This window comes from Xyrauchen texanus, chromosome 1 (assembly GCF_025860055.1).
Source record: "Xyrauchen texanus isolate HMW12.3.18 chromosome 1, RBS_HiC_50CHRs, whole genome shotgun sequence".
In the NCBI taxonomy this organism is placed as follows: domain Eukaryota; kingdom Metazoa; phylum Chordata; class Actinopteri; order Cypriniformes; family Catostomidae; genus Xyrauchen; species Xyrauchen texanus.
In genome coordinates, this window is record NC_068276.1 from 57,857,032 (window position 1) to 57,876,855 (window position 19,824).

General features: G+C 37.9%; 1 protein-coding gene across 9 annotated transcripts in view; it reads right to left on the reverse strand.

The window, feature by feature from the left end:
* Positions 1-559: 559 nt before the first annotated feature.
* Positions 560-19,824, reverse strand: part of LOC127644521 (neogenin-like) — a 201,197-nt gene continuing 181,932 nt past the window's right edge. For 4 of the 9 annotated variants that reach the window (XM_052127777.1, XM_052127752.1, XM_052127746.1 and 1 more), the window contains exons 18-29: positions 19,498-19,636; positions 18,782-18,889; positions 17,930-18,124; positions 16,460-16,492; positions 16,025-16,087; positions 13,997-14,135; positions 13,638-13,873; positions 12,681-12,773; positions 11,999-12,151; positions 7,906-8,142; positions 6,816-6,952; positions 560-4,571 (exon numbers count right to left, since the gene is read on the reverse strand). In XM_052127777.1, coding sequence (XP_051983737.1) covers positions 4,488-4,571; positions 6,816-6,952; positions 7,906-8,142; positions 11,999-12,151; positions 12,681-12,773; positions 13,638-13,873; positions 13,997-14,135; positions 16,025-16,087; positions 16,460-16,492; positions 17,930-18,124; positions 18,782-18,889; positions 19,498-19,636 — 1,617 coding nt within the window. In that variant the 3' untranslated portion in view covers positions 560-4,487. Of the gene's footprint in view, positions 4,667-6,815; positions 6,953-7,905; positions 8,143-11,998; positions 12,152-12,680; positions 12,774-13,637; positions 13,874-13,996; positions 14,136-16,024; positions 16,088-16,459; positions 16,493-17,929; positions 18,125-18,781; positions 18,890-19,497; positions 19,637-19,824 lie in introns of all 9 variants that reach the window. The other 5 variants (XM_052127786.1, XM_052127760.1, XM_052127729.1 and 2 more) reach the window with 3 other exon arrangements.

Sequence of the window (19,824 nt, forward strand, 5' to 3'; positions counted from 1 at the left end):
AACGTTTTGCACATCAGCGAGCTGATAAACATGATGTCCACATATGTGGAAAATGGGACCTTATTCCCTCAAAAGTTGAACGTTAGTTATTTGAATAACTTTTAAACATGAACATATTTGTGAGTCATTTTGCTTCATATTAATATATATTTTGTAATTGTTTTATCACTGTACAATACGGTTCTATTCATTAACATTAGTAAATGCATTCCTATATGTTTACGGTGCATTTTCACATTGAGAATCAATGAATTCATGTTAAAGCGGAAACATTTTGCTTTCAGAGGCTTTTTTTTTGAGTTAGGATGAAAATAAGGTGCATTTCTAACTGTTCTGAGACCAGTGCTGACAGGCAGCATACTGGAGTCATTCACTAAATAGGGAGCAAGGGTGCATCCTATAGCTTTCTGTGCAGCTAAGTGCATTCACTACTAAAATCTGTCCAAAAGTTCAGTTTCAGGCTGCAGATGATGTTTGGACTGCTCAACAGGTTTAGCAGACATGGGACAAAGCCAATCGGAATTTTATAATGCAAAATTTTATTTTTAACATAGCTGGCAGTGATTGGATGATGCTGGCCATTAATTCGAATCAGAATTATTAATTCATCTTTATAGAAGATCAGCTGTAATGTCTTAAAAACATGAATACCCAACACTGCAGGACACAAACTATTTGATGAAAGAAAAAAAAAATTTGACTTTCTATAGCTTAAGAATGTACAACTTAGTCCTGCTGTCCACATATGTGGATATGCATTTTTAGGAAAACTATTTGCTCTAGTTTTTTGGTTTTTGTTTGCATGTTTATTAGATGCTACTAGTTCTAAATCAAAAAGGGAAATGGAAAATACACACATCAGTCACGCTCGGGTCTCGTTCTCTATAATCTACTTCTGGAACTGTAAACAGCCCAGTCTAGAAACGGGTCCAAAACCTGGAATCTAATTTACTGTATAAATGCAAATGGCATTGAACATGTCATATGTCTAATATAATAAATCTCAGAAGCTTTAGCAAGTGTCCGTTGCATGAAAATGTGGAAATTATTGTAAACTGGAAATAGTCGTTTCCAGACCTGGGAAAGTTATTATGGAATTTACAATCATAAAAAAAAAAAAAAAAAAATCATAAAAATGTCTACAGTGAATATACATTCAATCTCCCAGAAATGTATCTTTGTGCATGCAATCTCTAAAATGATTTATAAAAAATCCTGTAATTAACAAAAATGTCATATATGCTGTGTGGGAAGCCTGGAAAACATATGAAAAAGCAACATTAAAAATAAGCATTTGCATGTAAAATAAGAGACAAAGACAACAGTTTTAGGATATTTTTTAAAAAGCCACAGATTATTCTAGACAGAGCAAGAAAATCTTTGTACAGAAATAAGCAAAAACAGAATTCTGCTTATGCAGCACAGTAAAACCTGCCGCTCAAATGTCATTTCAGAGGCAAAAGAACGAAGACCAGCTGCCTACACTACACTGACACTACACAAATAGAGCTTTATATTCAAAACACAGGATATGTAAAAATGTTGTTGTTGTTTTAATCTTGAAATTGTTAAAAAGTGCAATAAAGGTTTGACTGCCTACAATGGTGACCCCAAACAGGTATCGGCTTTTCAACATGTTCCTATAGTTACCCAGGCCTTTCTTTCAGTCAAGACTGACATTCAAGAAAATGATCGATGAGACTTTGAATTCATAAAAAAATATGATTGCTCTCACGTACTGTATTTTCTTTGGATAAAATGACAGCTCAAAACCAAATCCAGCAGGGGAGGAAAAGTCGAGTTTGACGCTTTTTACATTGAAATTCTATACAAGTACTTCATATGAAACAAACAGGTAAACAAACTAGAATAAAAAATGAAAGATCCTGTATAAAAGAGTTGCATGGAGTGCTGCCTGGAAAACACAGAGGGTAAAATCTCACAGTGAATGTTGTCATTCATTCACGCATTACATAAGAGAGCTAAATGCATCCTTTAAGCGAAAAGAAACTTTGTAAAACACTTTAAACGTACCAAATTACTGGTTATATACGTGTGTAACCCAGTGTCAGAAAATAACCACAGCTCAGGGCAAAATGCTCAAGTGTTATTATGTTAATGTGTTGCTGTTTTGCTTTCAGTATAGCACAGGATGAATAGAAATCACTCCTTTTTGTTTTTATTAGCATTTTCCATACTGTCCCAACTTATTCAGAATTGGGATTGTATATGCCCTCATATGGCGGTGAAAATGTTCCGAAACTCTATTCCAGGGGGAAAATATTGTTCTTTAATAATAATAATAATAATAACAATTATAAAAAGTTATTTTTTGACACTGGATAACCTGAAGTTTTGAGTTTCAGCACCAAACAAATGTTTTTAAGTCAAAGGCTGACAGCATATGTGATTGAGGTCCATGTTATCGTACCAACAGTGTGTGATGATACTTCAGCATTACAGAATAAATATCAGTGTTCCCTCTTTGAAAAACAACAGCTATTTGTCATTCCAGACTAACTTAATAAGGCAATTTGCGAAGGGAACTCCCATTTTAAATGAAAGGCATAAGGGGCTGTTCACACCAAATGCGTTTTGCATCCGTCCGTGCTGTTTTTTTTTGTGTAAACATGAGCCATATGAACAGCTATTACAGTTGCGATGCATCTCACATGCTTTTTTAGCATCTCGCGCATGAGCGCCGTGTTTCTCAGATATTGTCATGTTAAAAGACTGTTTAACTGTTTAAAAACACGTCTTGGGACACATGCGTTCTGTTCCATTCTATGCGCTGCACCCAATCTTTTAAAGTAATATTCTGGGTTCAATACAGGTTAAGCTCAGTTGACAGCATTTGTGGCATAATGTTGATTACCACATAAATGTAATTCGACTCGTCCCTCCTTTTCCAGGAAAAATCTGGATTACAGTGAGGCACTTACAATGGAAGTCAATGGGGGCCAATTTTTGGAGGGTTTAAAAGTAGAAATGTGGAGCTTATAATTTTATAAAAGCACTTGCATTCATTATTCTGTTAAAATTCGTGTATTATTTGAGCTGTGAAGTTATTTAAATTATTTTTAGTCACTTTAGGGTTTGTTGACATCGTCATGGTAACGAAGTTGACATTTTTTTTGGGGAACTTTACATGGACAAGGTTAGTCAGTGATTCCATCACACTAAAATCATGTTTACACGCATATTGTTCATGTCTTGTGGCTTTACTTCTGAAACCGTGAGTATTTTAATGTCGAAAAATTGGCCCCATTCACTTTCATTGTAAATGCCTCACTGGAACTCACTGTAATTTTAGCTTTTTATTTTTAGAGGACGTTGCCACAAATGCTGTCGATTGAGCTTAACTTGTGTTGAAACCAGAACATTCTTTTAATAGTTTTTCTATGCAAGCATGCTCTAGACAGACTTTTTTGACTGTTTTGCCGCATCTCACTGTTTTTTTCCCCAATGTTTTGCATAAAAGCAACATGTTTTTTTAGAAGCTGTGTCAAAATGTGTCTTGAGACATCTGCGCTCTGTTCTATTCTTTGCATCCATTCTTTTATTTATTTTTATGTAAACATGCGCCAGACGGACGTTTTTGACCGTTGTGCTGCATCTCGTTTTTCTTTTCAACGTTTTGCGTTTTAGACGACGTGTACTGTTAAAATTCTAAAAACGTGTCTTGAGAAACCTGCATTTTGATATTTTCATTGCGCTGCATCTAGCTTTTATAATGCAAGTGCACGCTCGGTCTGAACAGCCCTATTTTGTACAAGGGGAAAATTAGGTTAAAGAATGCAAAAGGAAAAAGCTGCGTTTTCTGACTGAATGTTCCTGTGGTGGTCAAAACATTGATAACGTTAGCCCGTTTTAAACATATATATACAAACTGATAGGTGTATATGCATATAAAGCAATATTAATATTATTTTTTAAATAATAAGACATGGCACATTATAAGACATACAAAAGAGACGTCAATCAAAATTCTTAATACAAAATGACTTGCAGAAATAAAAATGTCCAACGTTTATCTCACTGGAACAGGGGGAGGCGGGCAATATATATAGATACAAAAAACATAGACACAAAATGAAACACTGTAAATTGTGCCTTACGAGCACCAACACATACACTAGCATATTGTACTTTTCCTTTTTTTTTTTTTTTTTTACAGGATAATAAAACGTGTCTTTTCAAAACAGACTCCATTGAAACCAAAGGAAAGTTTGAGGTTTATTGAACTTTTCCGCTGAGGGGAAAAATGGCAATCATTCGTTTGAAGGAACCGGCTGTCCTTTTCTCAGAATGCCCACTGTCCTCAAAATAGGTTTGTCCTTCCTGAGAGTAAGCGAAGTAAGCCAAACGTCCATGTTTTTTCCACTCTCACTCTCTGTCTCTCTCCATTAAGTGAATGATTGAGAACTCCTCCATGTTGAACGCCCCCCTGTGGCAGCTGAGGGCAAGTGTTAGTGTGAAGATTGTGCTCAGGCCGTCGTGATGGCGTTTAGGTCCTTCATTAAGCCCTCCAGATGGGCCATTTCCTCCGATAACTCGTCTGTCTCGTAATTCTGTGGGAGAGCAAGAAGGTTACTGCGGGGGGTGGGGTTGGGGTGAGCTGGGGTTTTGGGGTAAATGTGGATTTAGGAGGGTAGGGTCAATGGTACTGCAGAAAGCAAAAAGCAAATGAGTTAATCAAACAGCACAGCCACAAGCATTGGTAATGGATGGAGGGGGTTTGGTAGTGCGGTGAATAATGCAGGACAAATGAGAAAAATTCAGCAGTTTCAAGAAATTCATGTCATACAATCGCAACATTATAATACATTTTAATAAGCAATAATACAGCCGTTAAAAAGGGAAAGCAAATAAAGATTTGAGAGAGAGAAGAAAAAAGTTAACATCTGTTAACATCTTATTTTACATTTAAATGAAGTATAATTGAAAAAAAAAAAAAATACATTAAAAAAAAATGTATATCTTCAAGAGATACAAGAAAAAACAGGATAGCCATTCCTACTATGCAGGACATTTGTCTTGTCCTCATGACAATATTTAAAGGTGCAAATCCTAATATATGTATCACAATATCACAATTAAGTAAAAGTGGTGAATCAGAAATATATATTTTTTTCTTTATTAATTTTAAATACTTTTAAATGACATTTAAGTACTTTTGGCCCAGGTGTTTATTGAGGGTCAAATCCCTAAATATTAAGTAATTTCATAAACATTTAAATGTGTTACAATTCAAATAAGTGCAAATTATGCATGTCAACAATCTTTACAATAAGGTTCCATTTGTTAACATTAGTAAATGCATTACGTAACATGAACAAACAATATATTAGTTGCATCATTTATTAATCTTTGTTAATGTTGGTTAATAAAAATACAATCGTTCATGTTAGTTCAAAGTGCATTAACTGTTGTTAACTAATACAACTTTTGAGTTTAAATATGTATTAGTATATGTTGAAAATAATATTAACTAAGATTAATAAATGCTTAAGCATTGTTCATTATTAACCAATTTTAACAAATGGAACCTTATTGTAAAGTGTTACCCAATATATTTATATATATATATATATATATATAATATTCCATCAATAAATATGATGTTTTGAGGGGAGAGGCCTAAATTGGTTCCTATCTAAAAGACATTTACTCTTCCAGCAGTATTGGGAATTTGTCTTCCTTTGTAGCGACTCTAAATTGTGGTGTCCCACAAGGCTCCGTTCTAGGTCCTATTTTATTCTCACTGTATACGTGTCCTTCGAGCTCAATTTTCCACAAACATGATGTTTTGAAATCGCATATACAGCATACATTAATTTTTAAAGTAATATTTAATAATGTACCAAGTGAGAAGGTCACCTGTATAATTAACAGCATAAGCTGGGGGAGAATTTCTTTCAAATGTATGCAAAATGGACATTATAATCTAAATATACCCAGATTAATTCAAGTTTAATCAAATTAGGAATTGAATCAAAATCGTTATCAATACCCAACTCTAATAGGCATGTCAATAGATCAACCCAATACTGATTTATCAATAATAATCAATAATAATGATATCGTTAAATGATAATGATTATTTAGTCTTCGGTACACATCCTTGATTTTGTGTCGATACAGTGTTCAGGTGTTATGCACTAACTTCTAAAATGAAATGTAATTTGTTAAGAAACATTCCTTATTTTCTCAAGTCTTCTTGGGAATATTTGTTTAATTGTTATCAGTGCACATTTGTTTATGAAGATTTTGATCCTGAATTTTACTTTCCACCCAGCTTCATTAATGACATCATCCTCCAGGAAAGGACATTGTTTGACATAGTTTTTGCTGGGAAAACAACAGTACAAATATTAGCAATGGATTTATTGAATTCTGTGGTATCAGCTAGTCTGTCTCACTTTAAAACATTCAATCCTATTTGATAACATTACAGAAATTGTTTGATATCAACATTTCAAAATATTAACTTAAAGTTGACACCCTTATGTAAGTCAACTTTCAATCCCTTGCTGAGGCATGGCTAATTCTACCTATTTATTTCCAACATTTTAGCTTCATGAAAATGTTCTTGCGACTGTGTAATTAAGTTATTGTGAATAAAGTGTAGGTGCCCGAGTTTGACCAAGGCATATATATATGTCTGGTAAACCCCTTAATACAAATACTTCCTTAAATTACACACAGTCATATTCATTTTTAAAAGCTACTGCAAAACAGGAATGATCCAAATGTGGCACTAAGCAATACTCAAGATGAGCTCTATTGGCTTACAGAAGTATAAGGATACTAACAGATGTACTCACGCTCCCAGCATCTTCATGCAGTCTGCTGTTGTCCAACACATCTGGTGCACTCGGCACTATAACAGGCATGGGAGTTCGCATCCTTCCCAGTGTACTGATAGATGCCATCTTAACTGTGTGCGGCCCTATAATGGTAATACAAGTCAGTTCCAGTCTATCTCCCTTATAACCACGAAACAGTATTATTGAATGCTATTTCCCAAAGTATCTTAGTAAAGATGCACAATCCACCAAAGTTCTGAGTGATAGGGGAGGGGAGAGGCATCCGAGGTACTGGCCTACATTGGTTCCTATCTAAAAGACATTTACTCTTCCAGCAGTATTGGGAATTTGTCTTCCTCTGTAGTGACTCTAAATTGTGGTGTCCCACAAGGCTCCGTTCTAGGTCCTATTTTTTTCTCACTGTATACGTGTCCTTCGAGCTCAATTTTCCACAAACATAACACTTATCATCTCTATGCAAACGACACATTTTCACTTAAACTAGGAGACACTCATTCATTTAATCCCCTAATTTCCTGCTTGTAATAGGGCAAATCTAGGTTAGAAAGAACCTTTCCCGGCCTAATACTAACAAAATTGATGGTGTTATATTTGGCCCATCAACTCAATCAATGAGATGTGTATGCTAGTGTAAATCTGTACATTATTAGTCAAAGGTTTGGGCAAGTTTACTTTCTTCCTCATCATTTTCGAACAGTAAAGTCATCAAAACTATGTCATTATATATGTCAAAATAATGGCAAATATGGCATTGTTATGTAGTGAACAATGTTAAACAAATAAAATATTGATTTAAACAATATTGAAGGAGTTAGCATGTCTGTTGGGCTCTAACTGTCAGATTTTCTATTACTATCTGGTCCAAATCATCCATTTTTTGCAACTACAATAACAGCTATAGAATGTGTATGAGAGGCTCCCTTGTATCTTAACAGTGTCACAATATTCAGGCAAAATATTTTTCATTGTATACGGTGCATTGTGTTGATAACGAGTCAACAACTTGGTGTCTAAGTAAAGTCAATTTTGTAAAATTTTTGGCTCAAGATTCGATTCCTGGCACCCATGGTTTTACCTGTCTGAGTGAGGAGTGGAGTACTGGGTAGAGCTGCTGAATCGTAGTGCGGATGAGCTGGGATGGCGGGCACAGCGAAGCTCTTGAGGGCATGTGTGGGCCGCACATGTGCGGTGGGTGCAGTGAACAGAGGCTCATCCTCAGTGACTGAGCTGTGGTAACTGATGTCGGTCTCAGAGGGGTCAGTGGCGCAGGAGGGGGGGTGCAGGTCTGCACCAGGCGTGTTCCTCACTGACTCTGCAATCACAAAGCACATGGGTCAGTGCATACTGCACTCGCCAAACACAGCATGGGACGATTCTGCATACGAGTGTCCTTAATGTTTTAGAGTATGGAAACTCCTGCTGGAAAAACCATCATACCAGCTTGAAAATATATTCGCAATTGATTTTACCTCCATAATGTGACATATTTCCAGAAACAGTATATTCAATAATATAGGTTGGATTTTTTTTTTTTTCAAAAGGCATTATGGGATTGTGAAAAATGTGCATTCCAGATCACAATGGACATGCATGTGAGTTTGCGGTGGATTGTGCAGGACAACTCTCCTCCTAAAACACCACCAACACCCACTTTTTAACGTTCTCATATCTATGGTTACTTGCTATAGACCTTATTCAAAGTAGCGCTATATTAAATGCTTGACAGGAATGAAAATGAGGCTGTGAGGGACAGACTTCCATTCTTATCAATGGGTTGTACTGTTGTTTACATTTGTGTTCATCGTTCAGCTTAAGAAAACATCCTATCCCGGACTTTTATTAAAACTTTTATTTGTATTGTCAAGCCGGTTCTCGCCTCCTCCTTTCCGGGTTTCGGCACCAGTATAAAGGAATATAAGGGCACCAGTATAAAGGAATATAAGGGAAAGGAGGAGGCAAGAATCGGCTTGACAATATAAATAAAATTTTAATATAAAACTGAACAAAAAGACACAAACACACACATGACGGTCAGCTGCCCATAAACAATCTCTTTCTGTCGCACCACCATCCGCAGTCAGCCCCTCGCAGTCATCCCCTCGGAGGCTTAATTAGCCTGATAAGGGACCGGGTGTGTATAATCATGACCCGGCCCCACCCTCCGCCCTGTCACAGTCTCTTCCCTCATTTTCTTTAAAAAAAGCAAAACTCAATTTTACAATGTGGTACTTGCAATGGAAGTGAACGGGACCAATTTTTGGAGGGTTTAATAAACTTTGTGGACCTGCAGAGTATGCAGAATTTATGCATATGTGGTATCATTTGAAAGCTGAGAATCTGACCTTTTCAGTGAACTCCATCACTTTTACATTTAGTTACAAATAAATAAAAAAATTAGGCCTGAAAACATTTTGGTCACAAATTGGCCCCACCTAGAGGTTTTTTAAATGAATATAAAAGTTCTTCACATAGCACTTAAGACAAGTCATTTATTTAATGAAAGCTCTCATTCTTAGAAAGGTGACTTAACAGTTTATTTTGTTGCCATAATACCACAGTTTGAATAATTTTCATAAAAATCACAAAGTGAAATTTTATTTTGGTTAGACATAAAATGCAAACATTTATTTTCTGTGCTTACCACTGATCTGTAAGCCCCAAATAGCCTCAAACGTTATATCAAATCTTACCTTTAAAATAGCTTTAAAATTATATATATATATATATATAAATAAAAAATTAATACTTGTTTGTTAGCTTGCCCGTATGAATAATCCAATATTGTGTATAAGAATTTTGAACAAAATTTGAAAAATGTATGAGAAACAAATCATCAGCAAAACAGTTTCCCATCTATAGAAAAAGCTGGGATTCTCCCAGGAAGCACTTAAAAAAAAACAAAGAAGACTTTTTGTTAATGGGTGAGGGCTAAAATGTGTTAGAGCACCACCTACATTTCATATTAGTATAATGTGATGGATGGATGGTGAAACATTTCTGGTGGCAGCCCAAAAATCCTGCAGAGTACAAGACGTTAAAAGGCAGAAATGTGAAGCTAATAAAAGCACTTATGTTAATTCCTTTGTTAAAATGTGTCTTATTTGAGCTGTAAAGTTGTTTAAATCGCCATATTTACGGTCGTTTATCACACTAAAATCCCGTTAACACTAGGGCTGCACGATATGGGAAAATGTCATATTGCGATTATCAAGGTTAATATTGCGATACGTGATTGCGATATAATTGGGGCAGTGGTGGCTCAGTGGTTGAGGCTCAGGGTTACTGACCAGAAGGTCGGGGTTCAAGCCCCAGCACCACCAAGATGCCACTGTTGGGCCCTTGAGCAAGGCACTTAACTCCAGGTTGCTCCGGGGGAATTGTCCCTGTAATAAGTGCACTGTAAGTCGCTTTGGATAAAAGTGTCTGCCAAATGTAAATGTAAATAAACAAATGGTATCATGAGTCAACTTGCTTGGTTATCAAGGAAAATGCACAAATTGATTACTGATAATGCTGAAATGTGTATTTATCAACTCAAACATACAAACTAGCAACAACAACAACTATAAATGCACTGTGTTTTCAAATTAAAATATTTTGACAAAATTAAATATCTTTGCATTACTGCAAACTTGTTATTACACCTAACTAAAATAGAACAATGAATAAAAACATACACATTTTCACAAAATTAGATTCCCTGTTTGTTTGGACACATTTAAGTAGGATGTACTTTGTACAAACTCTTTTGAAAAGGAAACTGGGTATAAAAGTGTGGTTCACTCAAACTGTTGTTGTTGTGTGTGTGTGTGTGTGTGTGTGTGTGTGTGTGTGTATATATATATACACACACACAGTAATTTTAATGTTATGTTTCACATAAGATTGATCTTATGATGATTTCATCAATGATGCAACACATTGCGAGCTGCAGACAGCGGGGGTGAGAGACGAGCGTCTCCGTGTTAGAGTGCGCATCAGCCGCCTGAACTTTAAATCTGTCCCGGTCTCGACTCCCGCTCAGATTGGGTCACTTCCACGACTGGTTGAAGTGGACCGCACAGAGAATGACAGTTTTGGAGTTTGAACTTATTTACATGCCACGCTCCCGTATTATATTAACTTTAATTATTGATGAAATAAAGATATATCACCAAGCCGTGATCTGTGTTTCTGTTATTTTTTCTGACCATCAGTTCAGTGTTGGCCTGCTCGGCATCCATCTTCACCTGATTTCCACGCTGCACACCAGAAACTCACACGACCACACGTGCCACTCCCTAAACTGAGACTGACTGGTCATCTTTTTATTAGTGGTGTAGAAAATGGGCAAACAGCTCTCAGAGAGAATGGGCTGTCACGTCCACACATGCACTTATTTATTTAATAAAATTGCAGCATTTTGCCATAATATAATCGCATATGATTAATCGTGCAGCACTAGTTAACACATGCATTGTTCACATCTTTTGGCTATACTTTTAAAACAGTGAGTATTTGAATATATATGGATTGGCCCCCATTCACTTCCACTGTAAGTGCCTCACTGTAATCCAGATTTGTGCTTATTTATAAAGGACAAGTCCTTTTTTTTTTTGCGGTAATCAGCATCATACCACAAATGCTGTCGATTGAGCTTAATTTGTATTGAACCGGAATATTCCTTTAAGGCCAGTAACGCATTTTAAGAAAGTAAAGGGGGTCAAGGTAGTCAAGATGAATTTTGAATGAAAGGGTTTTGTTTTTTTGCTAGCCAAATTTCAACTAACATCTCTAGCTAGCTTAACCAAAATAGTCTACCCTGTTAAAACCTGGTCCACCAGAAAGTAGCCCAGCTGATCAACCATCTAAACCCACTAAAAACCACGTAAAACAAGTACCATAAGAAGACTGGTTTTAGTACTTTCGAGCAGGGAATTGAATGTTTTGAAGCTTTCAGATGCCTAAAGCAAGAACAGGAGATACACTGTAAGTATGTGCTCACAGAAAAGATTCAGGAAGTTTTATTGGAGTTCCTTATGGTCACCAAACAAATGTAGCTCCATCTTGGACAAAAATTACCATCTTACAATATCCTCTGAGCCCCACAAGAAGCACAAGGCTCAATGCAGGCAGCTGACAAGTTTTTCCTCCAGTCGTGATGAGTGCCTTCGCTACTGCGCTCTCACCTGTGGACTCGGCTCTGTCTAGATGAGAGATGAGAGAGGGCCGTGAGCTGCTCGGGTGACGGAGATAGCTGCGTGTCGGCGAGGCCAGGTTGCCCAAGTGATAATGATGGTGATGGTTATCGAGGGAATGGATGGGGTGGGCACTAATCACAGCTGTGAATGGACACAAATAACAGGGCCATTTTTATGCCGCATAGACACACAGGGCCACGAGAATGTGAGAGCATGGTGCATCTAGAACATCTGCTCAAGCATGCATTGAATAACACAGACTGAAGACACAACAATGCTACACTAAAGAATAAGCCAAAGGCCAGAAACACAATCTAAGCAAGTACACAAATGCTGATGCAAATTTTTGGCCAACCGATTTCTTCCTTGATTTCAAACTGACCTGACTTGTTCCATTCTCAAAATGCATCTCGGTCTGTCAAACACTCGGTCAAGGGCTTTCTCTAACGTATTGAACCCTTACATTCTGACTGTGTTGTGGAACAATGCGTGAAATTGAGCTTGCATAGCTAGAAGTGTACTTGCATAGTGTATGTTTCAAGGATTATATTACAATGACCTCATGGAACCTTCTATGGGGGTATGTTTACTATCTATATACTGTACTGCAAAGTTAAAAAAGGGGCCAAATCAGGGGTTTCCTGTCCCTGGATCAGGAACACACACTTACGCTGAGGGGGCTGTGCATCAAATGGCATCATCATTTTAGGCCTCATTCCTCGACGGCCTGCCAGCGTAGACATGCTGTCTTCTGATTCATGGCCTGCAAATCAGACAGCGAGTAGCCAATCAGTGTGAGACTGAAGCTGACACGCCTAACAGACTCCCAAGAACAAGAGCCTGTGCAAACTACCGTCTGACTTCTCATCTATCAAGATCATGATACGTTTTATTATGGCATAGATATTTTATTGTTTGTCCATTAGAGGGCACTGTAAGCACACACATGAGAAGAGCTGAAGGAACAGGCTGTAATGGAAGGACATTATCATTCAATCCACGAAAACTAAAGACACACGTCTGCAAGTTTTGTCATTGTATGCAAGACACATGCTAATCACAAGCAATAACAACAAAAACCAAGTGTGACTTTTAAGCATCCTTTGAGAAGCAGTGGCTGGTATGATGTCATGGATGATGCAGCAGGTGAAGACTGTTTGAAGACCCCATGAAATGGTTTGGCAAGCAATTACGTTGACATTTTACTTTTGAAACAATAAACGTCATGTCCTTCTTTTTAAAATATGCAATAACCTTTAGTTTACATCACTGCCTGGCAAAACTGTGTGGAATAGAGGAACAGCATACTACAATATCTTACTATTTCTGCAGTATATACATTACTATGTATACCCTGCACAGCATGCACATTTTCTGTATATCTACACTGCAGAATACACAGCACAAAATACAGTGAAATACCCACAATGCAATGTACTTTGCTCATTATTTGATCATTTATACACAAAATTGGATTTTATTTCAAAGATATAAAAATAGTGAGTTAATATGACAATAACGTAGCATGCAACTGTTTGAAACATTTATCATTGCATAATGTTTTGTTTTAAATAGTAGTATGCAGTATACACTGTGCAGTATTCAGTAAGGAATTCAAAGTTCTTACCACGGTATGAGTTGCGTCTCTGCAGCATAGAGTCCATGGAGCTATCCGCTGGGGTGATGTCCTCGGAGGTTCGAGGGATTGGAGTGTCGGTCATGACCGGGTTGGGTTCAGGTGATTTGTCAATCGGTTTGAGCTCCAAGCGCTCGTGGTGAATCCAGAGATCTGGTGGCTTCAGATCTTTAGAGTTGCCCTTGTACTTGTGGGATCCGTTGGCAGACTTGCAGGCTGCACGTTTCCTAGAGGCAAAATCAAACAGTTAGAGAGAAGGTTGTGGCAAAAATGCTTACCCTCAATCCAGGACTGAAGATTAGGACTGTTCCTCAGGAGGAGACCTGAACTTGACCTCATGAGGAACTTACTTTTTCTGCTGTGTGGTGGTACGGCGTGTACACAGGAAAGCTCCAACCACCACCACAATGATGGTGAAAGCTCCGACGGACACAATGATGACGATAACCAGGATGTGGTTTTCACCATTGCCGGACATATCTGATTTCCCTGAAACATGGAAACTCTAAGGTTAAAAGACGTATTAAAAGGGATAATTGTCAAAAAAAATTAAAGATTGTTGGCTTGACATATTCCTGACTGAAACTTTAAAATGTTTTTAAAAGCCTTTAAGTTTGAAGGTTATGTAGTACAGACAGACAGTTTTCTAGCTGGTTGCTAGGGCATTGCTAGTGAGTTCTGCCTGGTTGCTAGGGTATTGCAAGGTTTTTGATAGGATATTGAAAGGTGAATTCTAGGGTAATGCTAGGTTGTTTTAAGGTGTTGTTAGACATTGGTAATCATTTTTTAGGTGGTAGCTAGGGCATTGCTAGTGAGTTCTGCATGTTTGCTAGAGTACTGGTTATTGCTAGGGTGTTGGTAAACATTTATAGGTGGTTGCTAGGGCATTGCTTGGAAGTTCCTTCTTGGTTGCTAGGGTGTTGCCAGGACATTGTTAAAGTGTTTCTAGGTGGTTGCTAGGGCATTTTTAGGGTGTTTTGGGTGGTTGCTATGGCATTTATAGAGTGTTCCTAGGTAGTTGCTAGGGCGTTGTTTGGGAGTTTGGGGTAATTTCTAGGGTGTTGTGAAGTGGTTGTTTCGAAGGTGTTATGGGTGGTTGACAGGCTGGTTGCTAGTTTGTTGATAGAGTTTTGGAAGGTAGTTGCAAGGGCATTGCTTTTGAATTTATCATGGTTACTAGGGTATTTAGATTGTTTCTTGTGTATTGGTAGGTTGCTAGAGTTTAGCTAGGGTATTGCTAGGTTGTTGGTAAATCTTTCTAGGTGGTTGCAAGGGCACTGCTAGTGAGTTCTGCATGGCTGGTAGTACACTGGTAAGATGGGATAGGTTGTAGCAATTTCAGGACACTTATACAAGCGCTAGAGAAAGATTTAATGATTTGCAACTGCTTCTGAGGTTGTACTTTTAATCCTACTTTATTGTGTGTTATATTGTTTTATTGTTATATGTGTGTATATGTGTTTGAATAATTGGGCCGCCTATCTTGGCCAGGACACTCCTATAAAAGAGATTTTAATCTCAGTGAGGTTTTCTCCTGGTTAAATAAAGGTTTAAAAAAACAAAACAAAAAGGTATTATATTGCCAGTTGGTTTCTAGGATAGGTTGTTGCTAAGGCATTGTTAAGATATTGCGAGCTGGTTTCTAGGATATAGTCAAGTTGTTGCTTGGGCATTGGTAAACATTTCTAGGTGGTTCCAAGGGCCTTGCAAGTGAGTTTTGAATGGTTGCTAGGGCATTAGTAGGATGTTGTTAAGGTGTTGCTAGGTGGTTGCTGTGGCATTGATAGGGTGTTCCTAGGTAGTTGCAGAGTGTTATTTAGGAGTTCTGGGTGATTGCTAGGGCATTGCAAAGTGGTTGTTTGGTAGTTGTTAAGTTGTTATGGGTGGTAGTCAGGCTGGTTGCTCGAGTTGATATGAGTTTTGGTAGGTGGTGGCTAGTGAATTGCTATCGAGTTTTGCGTGGTTGCTATGGTATATAGGTCATTGCTGTGGCATTGGTAAGATATTGCTATGTGGTTGCTAGAGTATTGCTAGGATGTGCTAAGGTGTTGGTTAACATTTTTAGGAGATTGCTAGGGCATTGCCATTGTGTTCTGCATGGTAGCTAGGGTATTGCTAGGTTGTTGCTAAGGTTTTACTTGAGCATTGGTAATGTATTGCTAGGTGGTTGCAAAAAATGCTAGGTTGTTGGTAGGGCATTGTTAGGGTGTTTTAGGTGGTTACTACGGCATTTATAGGGTGTTCCTAGGTAGTTGATATGGTGTTGTTTGGGGGTTCTGGGTGACTGCTAGGATGTATTGGGTTGCTACAGCATTGCTAGGTTGTTGCTAGAACATTGCTATTGTGTATTTTTGGAAACACTTATAAATAGCTATTACCGACTGATCCAAAGCCTTGGTCTAGTGCAGGAACTCTTCCTGATTTCACAGATATTCCAGGAGCTACAAGAGACCAGTGAAAAAGCATTGATGGATGAGAACATTGAAACTACAGTTTGCATCAAGACTCCATCCATTCATAAAAGAAAAAACATGTGCAGCTTACAAAGATATCTGTAAGACATGATACTCATCTCTTAACCAAAAAAGAGCTTGAGGAGGGATTGTTAGTAGTGTTACATTTTAGCCACATGTGCATTTTACTGATTACAGCAGGAAAAAGTGGTCAGGCAAGCAAATGAGATGTTCCTCTTTTTATCTCTTCAGCTGCTATATTTCAATGACTGCTGAAGGATTTCAGTGTCTGCAGGGGAAAAGAAGCTGCTCACTTCAATTTGAGGACATTAGTGGAGTAAGAAAAAAAAGAGCAATTACCTTGGTCATTAGCCATTTTGTCAGAGGATTCAGCTAGCAGGATAAAGCAGAAGGAAAGGAGAAAGTTTAGAGGGAGAGAGGCGTGATGTCAGAGCTAAGCAGGAGCATGTGTAGAAGTGAGTATGAAAAATCAGTGAGGAGAGGGTAAATGCAAAGGGCTAGGCTCAAGTAGGGGTGTAACCGTTCACTCATCTCACGATTCGGTTCACGATACTCAGCTCACGGTTCGGTTCAGTTAACGAGTGTTTTTATTATTACGAGTAATAATAATAATAACGAGTTATTATTACTTAAAAAGACATATGCAAAACATTTAAAATTTAGCACTGTTATTAAAAGTGCTATATGATTCATCAGAGATGCACTGGGATTAAAAATCAGCCTAGAACAGCAAATAATTAGCTTTGCTGAAAATATGGAATGATAGATGCATATGCTGCTTACACATCGTCACTGATTACATGGATTTAAAATACATTGGATTACATTGGATTTCCCAAATCACATTTTCTCTGATTACATCTAAATATTCTATTCATAAATAGACATTTAATGGAAGTGCATGCTTATCCAGTTAAATAATGTCCCTACCTATTTTTCTCCCCAATTTGGAATGCCCAATTCCCAATTCGCTCTAGGTCCTCGTGGCGTTGTGACACGCCTCAATCTGGGTGGGGGAGGACGAATCTCAGTTGACTCCCCATCTGAGACGTCAATCCGCGCATCTTATCACGTGGCTTGTTGAGTGCGTTAATGCGGAGACATAGTGCATGTGGAGGCTTCACGCTATTCTCCGTGGCATCCACTCACAACTAACCACACGACCCACCAAGAGCAAGAACCACATTATAGCGACAACGAGGAGGTTTATCCATATGAGCAACCGGGCCAATTTGGTTGCTTAGGAGACCTGGCTGGAGTCACTCAGCACGCCCTGGATTCAAACTAGTGACTCCAGGGGTGGTAGTCAGCATCAGTACTCGCTGAGCTACCCATATAATGCCCTTACTTTATACCCTACTTAAATATACTGATGAAATCAAATCAGATATGACATTTGACAAAGCATCATTATACATATTCAGCATAATATTGAGCAGATTAATATGGCAATATCATTAAACCTCATGATAACTGATTTTACATCTGAATTTACACCTGCAAAATTGTAATTTTTGGCAAACCTGTGCTGTGTGAAGGGAACCGTACTGGACAGCTAGCCTAGTTATCAGTCACGCCATTTAATGTGAGAGAGCCACGCTGCACTGTACATGATGCGTATAGTCACATTTTTAAACTGCAATGTATCGTGCCACGATACACCGTTACACCCCTGACTTCAGTGATCAAAAATGTTCATGTTCATTAGTAAGGAAATATAGTTGCATGCATTTAATCCTACTAATAATAATTTGGAAACCAAACCCAGCTGAAAAGACCATTATGAATATCCTAAATCATAGAGGTTACCTTTGGGAGTGCGGAACTGCACTGCCTCCGACATGGGACCCATTCCTTTGGAGTTACGCGCCTGGATCTTGAAGTAGTAGGTGGTATCAAGAGTGAGCTCCTGAATCTGGTGGGTTAGTCTGTTCCCAACTACTGGCTCAATGACCCAGTCATGAACCTCAGCATTCACATCAGTACTGTAGTAAATTATGTAACCTGGGTAGGCAGAGAATGAAAGATAAGAGGCCGTTTAAATACAAGGAGAATTATATAGCAACAAGACAATATATTTACATTTACATTTATGCATTTGGCAGACGCTTTTATCCAAAGCGACTTACAGAGCTCTTATTACAGGGACAATCCCCCCCGGAGCAACCTGGATTAAGTGTCTTGCTCAAGGACACAATGGTGGTGGCTGTGGGGATCGAACCAGCAACCTTCTGATTACCAGTTATGTGCTTTAGTCCACTACGCCACCACCACTCCATATATGGCCAAAGAGATATTTTTATAGCAGTACATTTATATTTAATATAGAAATGTCCATGACTTTTAAGTTATTATCAATTGGAAACCACAATTTTAAAATTCGCTAATGATTTCCAGGATTTCCACACATGAAAAAGTAAAAGGATTAAAATTGTACATACTCATGTAAAAGCAATGGCGATTTTTATCCTAGTTATGCAAAGACAAAAATATTTAAATCGACTAGAATTTTCTTTGTGATCTCAATAAAATAATTTTTAGAAATCCTTATCCAGTAATCATTAAAAAGCATGGAAATGCACTGGTCAAAAGGTGTGGGAACTCCTTCAATGGAAACCCTCTGTATATTACTGGTGTTATATTTCAGTGTAAGTTCATCACCTGTGATCTTGCCATTGGCCTCTGAAGGTGGCTGCCAGTTGACGATGATGGTTCGTGGCCGCCCCTCTTTGCTCACTACAGTCACATCTTTAGGTGCAGAACTTGGGACTGGGTTGAAAGAAGAACTGATTGTGAATCAATGCTACAACTAATCCTCTACTCTTGATGTTCTTCTATTAGGAGACATCAACCCAAGGTTTAACGTGTCCTAACCCTAACACATCTGATAATATCGCTAAATGTTCATAGACTGCATTTACATGTACAACAAAATGCTGATAATGATTAAAAATCATCTCTTTGTAAAAACCCATTGTAAGGGTTTGCATGCAAATCAATAAACCGACAATGAGAGGAAAATTTCTCGACATATCTCCCTTTACACAGTCAGGCATGCAAACAATAAACATCAATAAAGGCATTTACATGCAAAGTGAATTCGGGGTAACAGCCAAAAGTCTAGATTTGTTGATTGTGAATAAATAGCTCAAGGGGTTTGCCTGACAAAAGAACACAGTTTAAGGTGTTTACATTACCTTAAGTTATTGGCTTATTAAGCATAATCAGTTTAAGACATTATTAGGAGGAGACAGTAAATTATCAGAGAGAGGTAAAGGATTTGGACTCAACATGTCTGGAGAATATGCTCTGAATACAAAGTGTCTATTTAAAATGTGCTGTTTGTTTTGATAGTCCCAAACATGCAAATGACATACTAGTTTCAAAAGTTGTTCCGTGTGCAGTCATACTCCATGTACTGGTCCTCCTGCCCTTAATCACCATGACTGAGAACTCATACAAGGTGTTGGGCTTCAGACCCGTCACTGTGTGAGTGAGGGTGGTGGTGTTGGCCACCTATAAGCAAGTAAACCAATGTCAGGACATGAGGGGTCAAAGTTATTGTGTTCAACTTAATCCTCTAAACTTTAATCATTATTTTGTACATTCAAGTTTGCCCAAAAAAGAACACCAAAATGTTATGCACTGCAAAAAAATCATCTTTTTGTGTTGTTTTCTAGAAAAATATCTAAACCCTTGAAAAC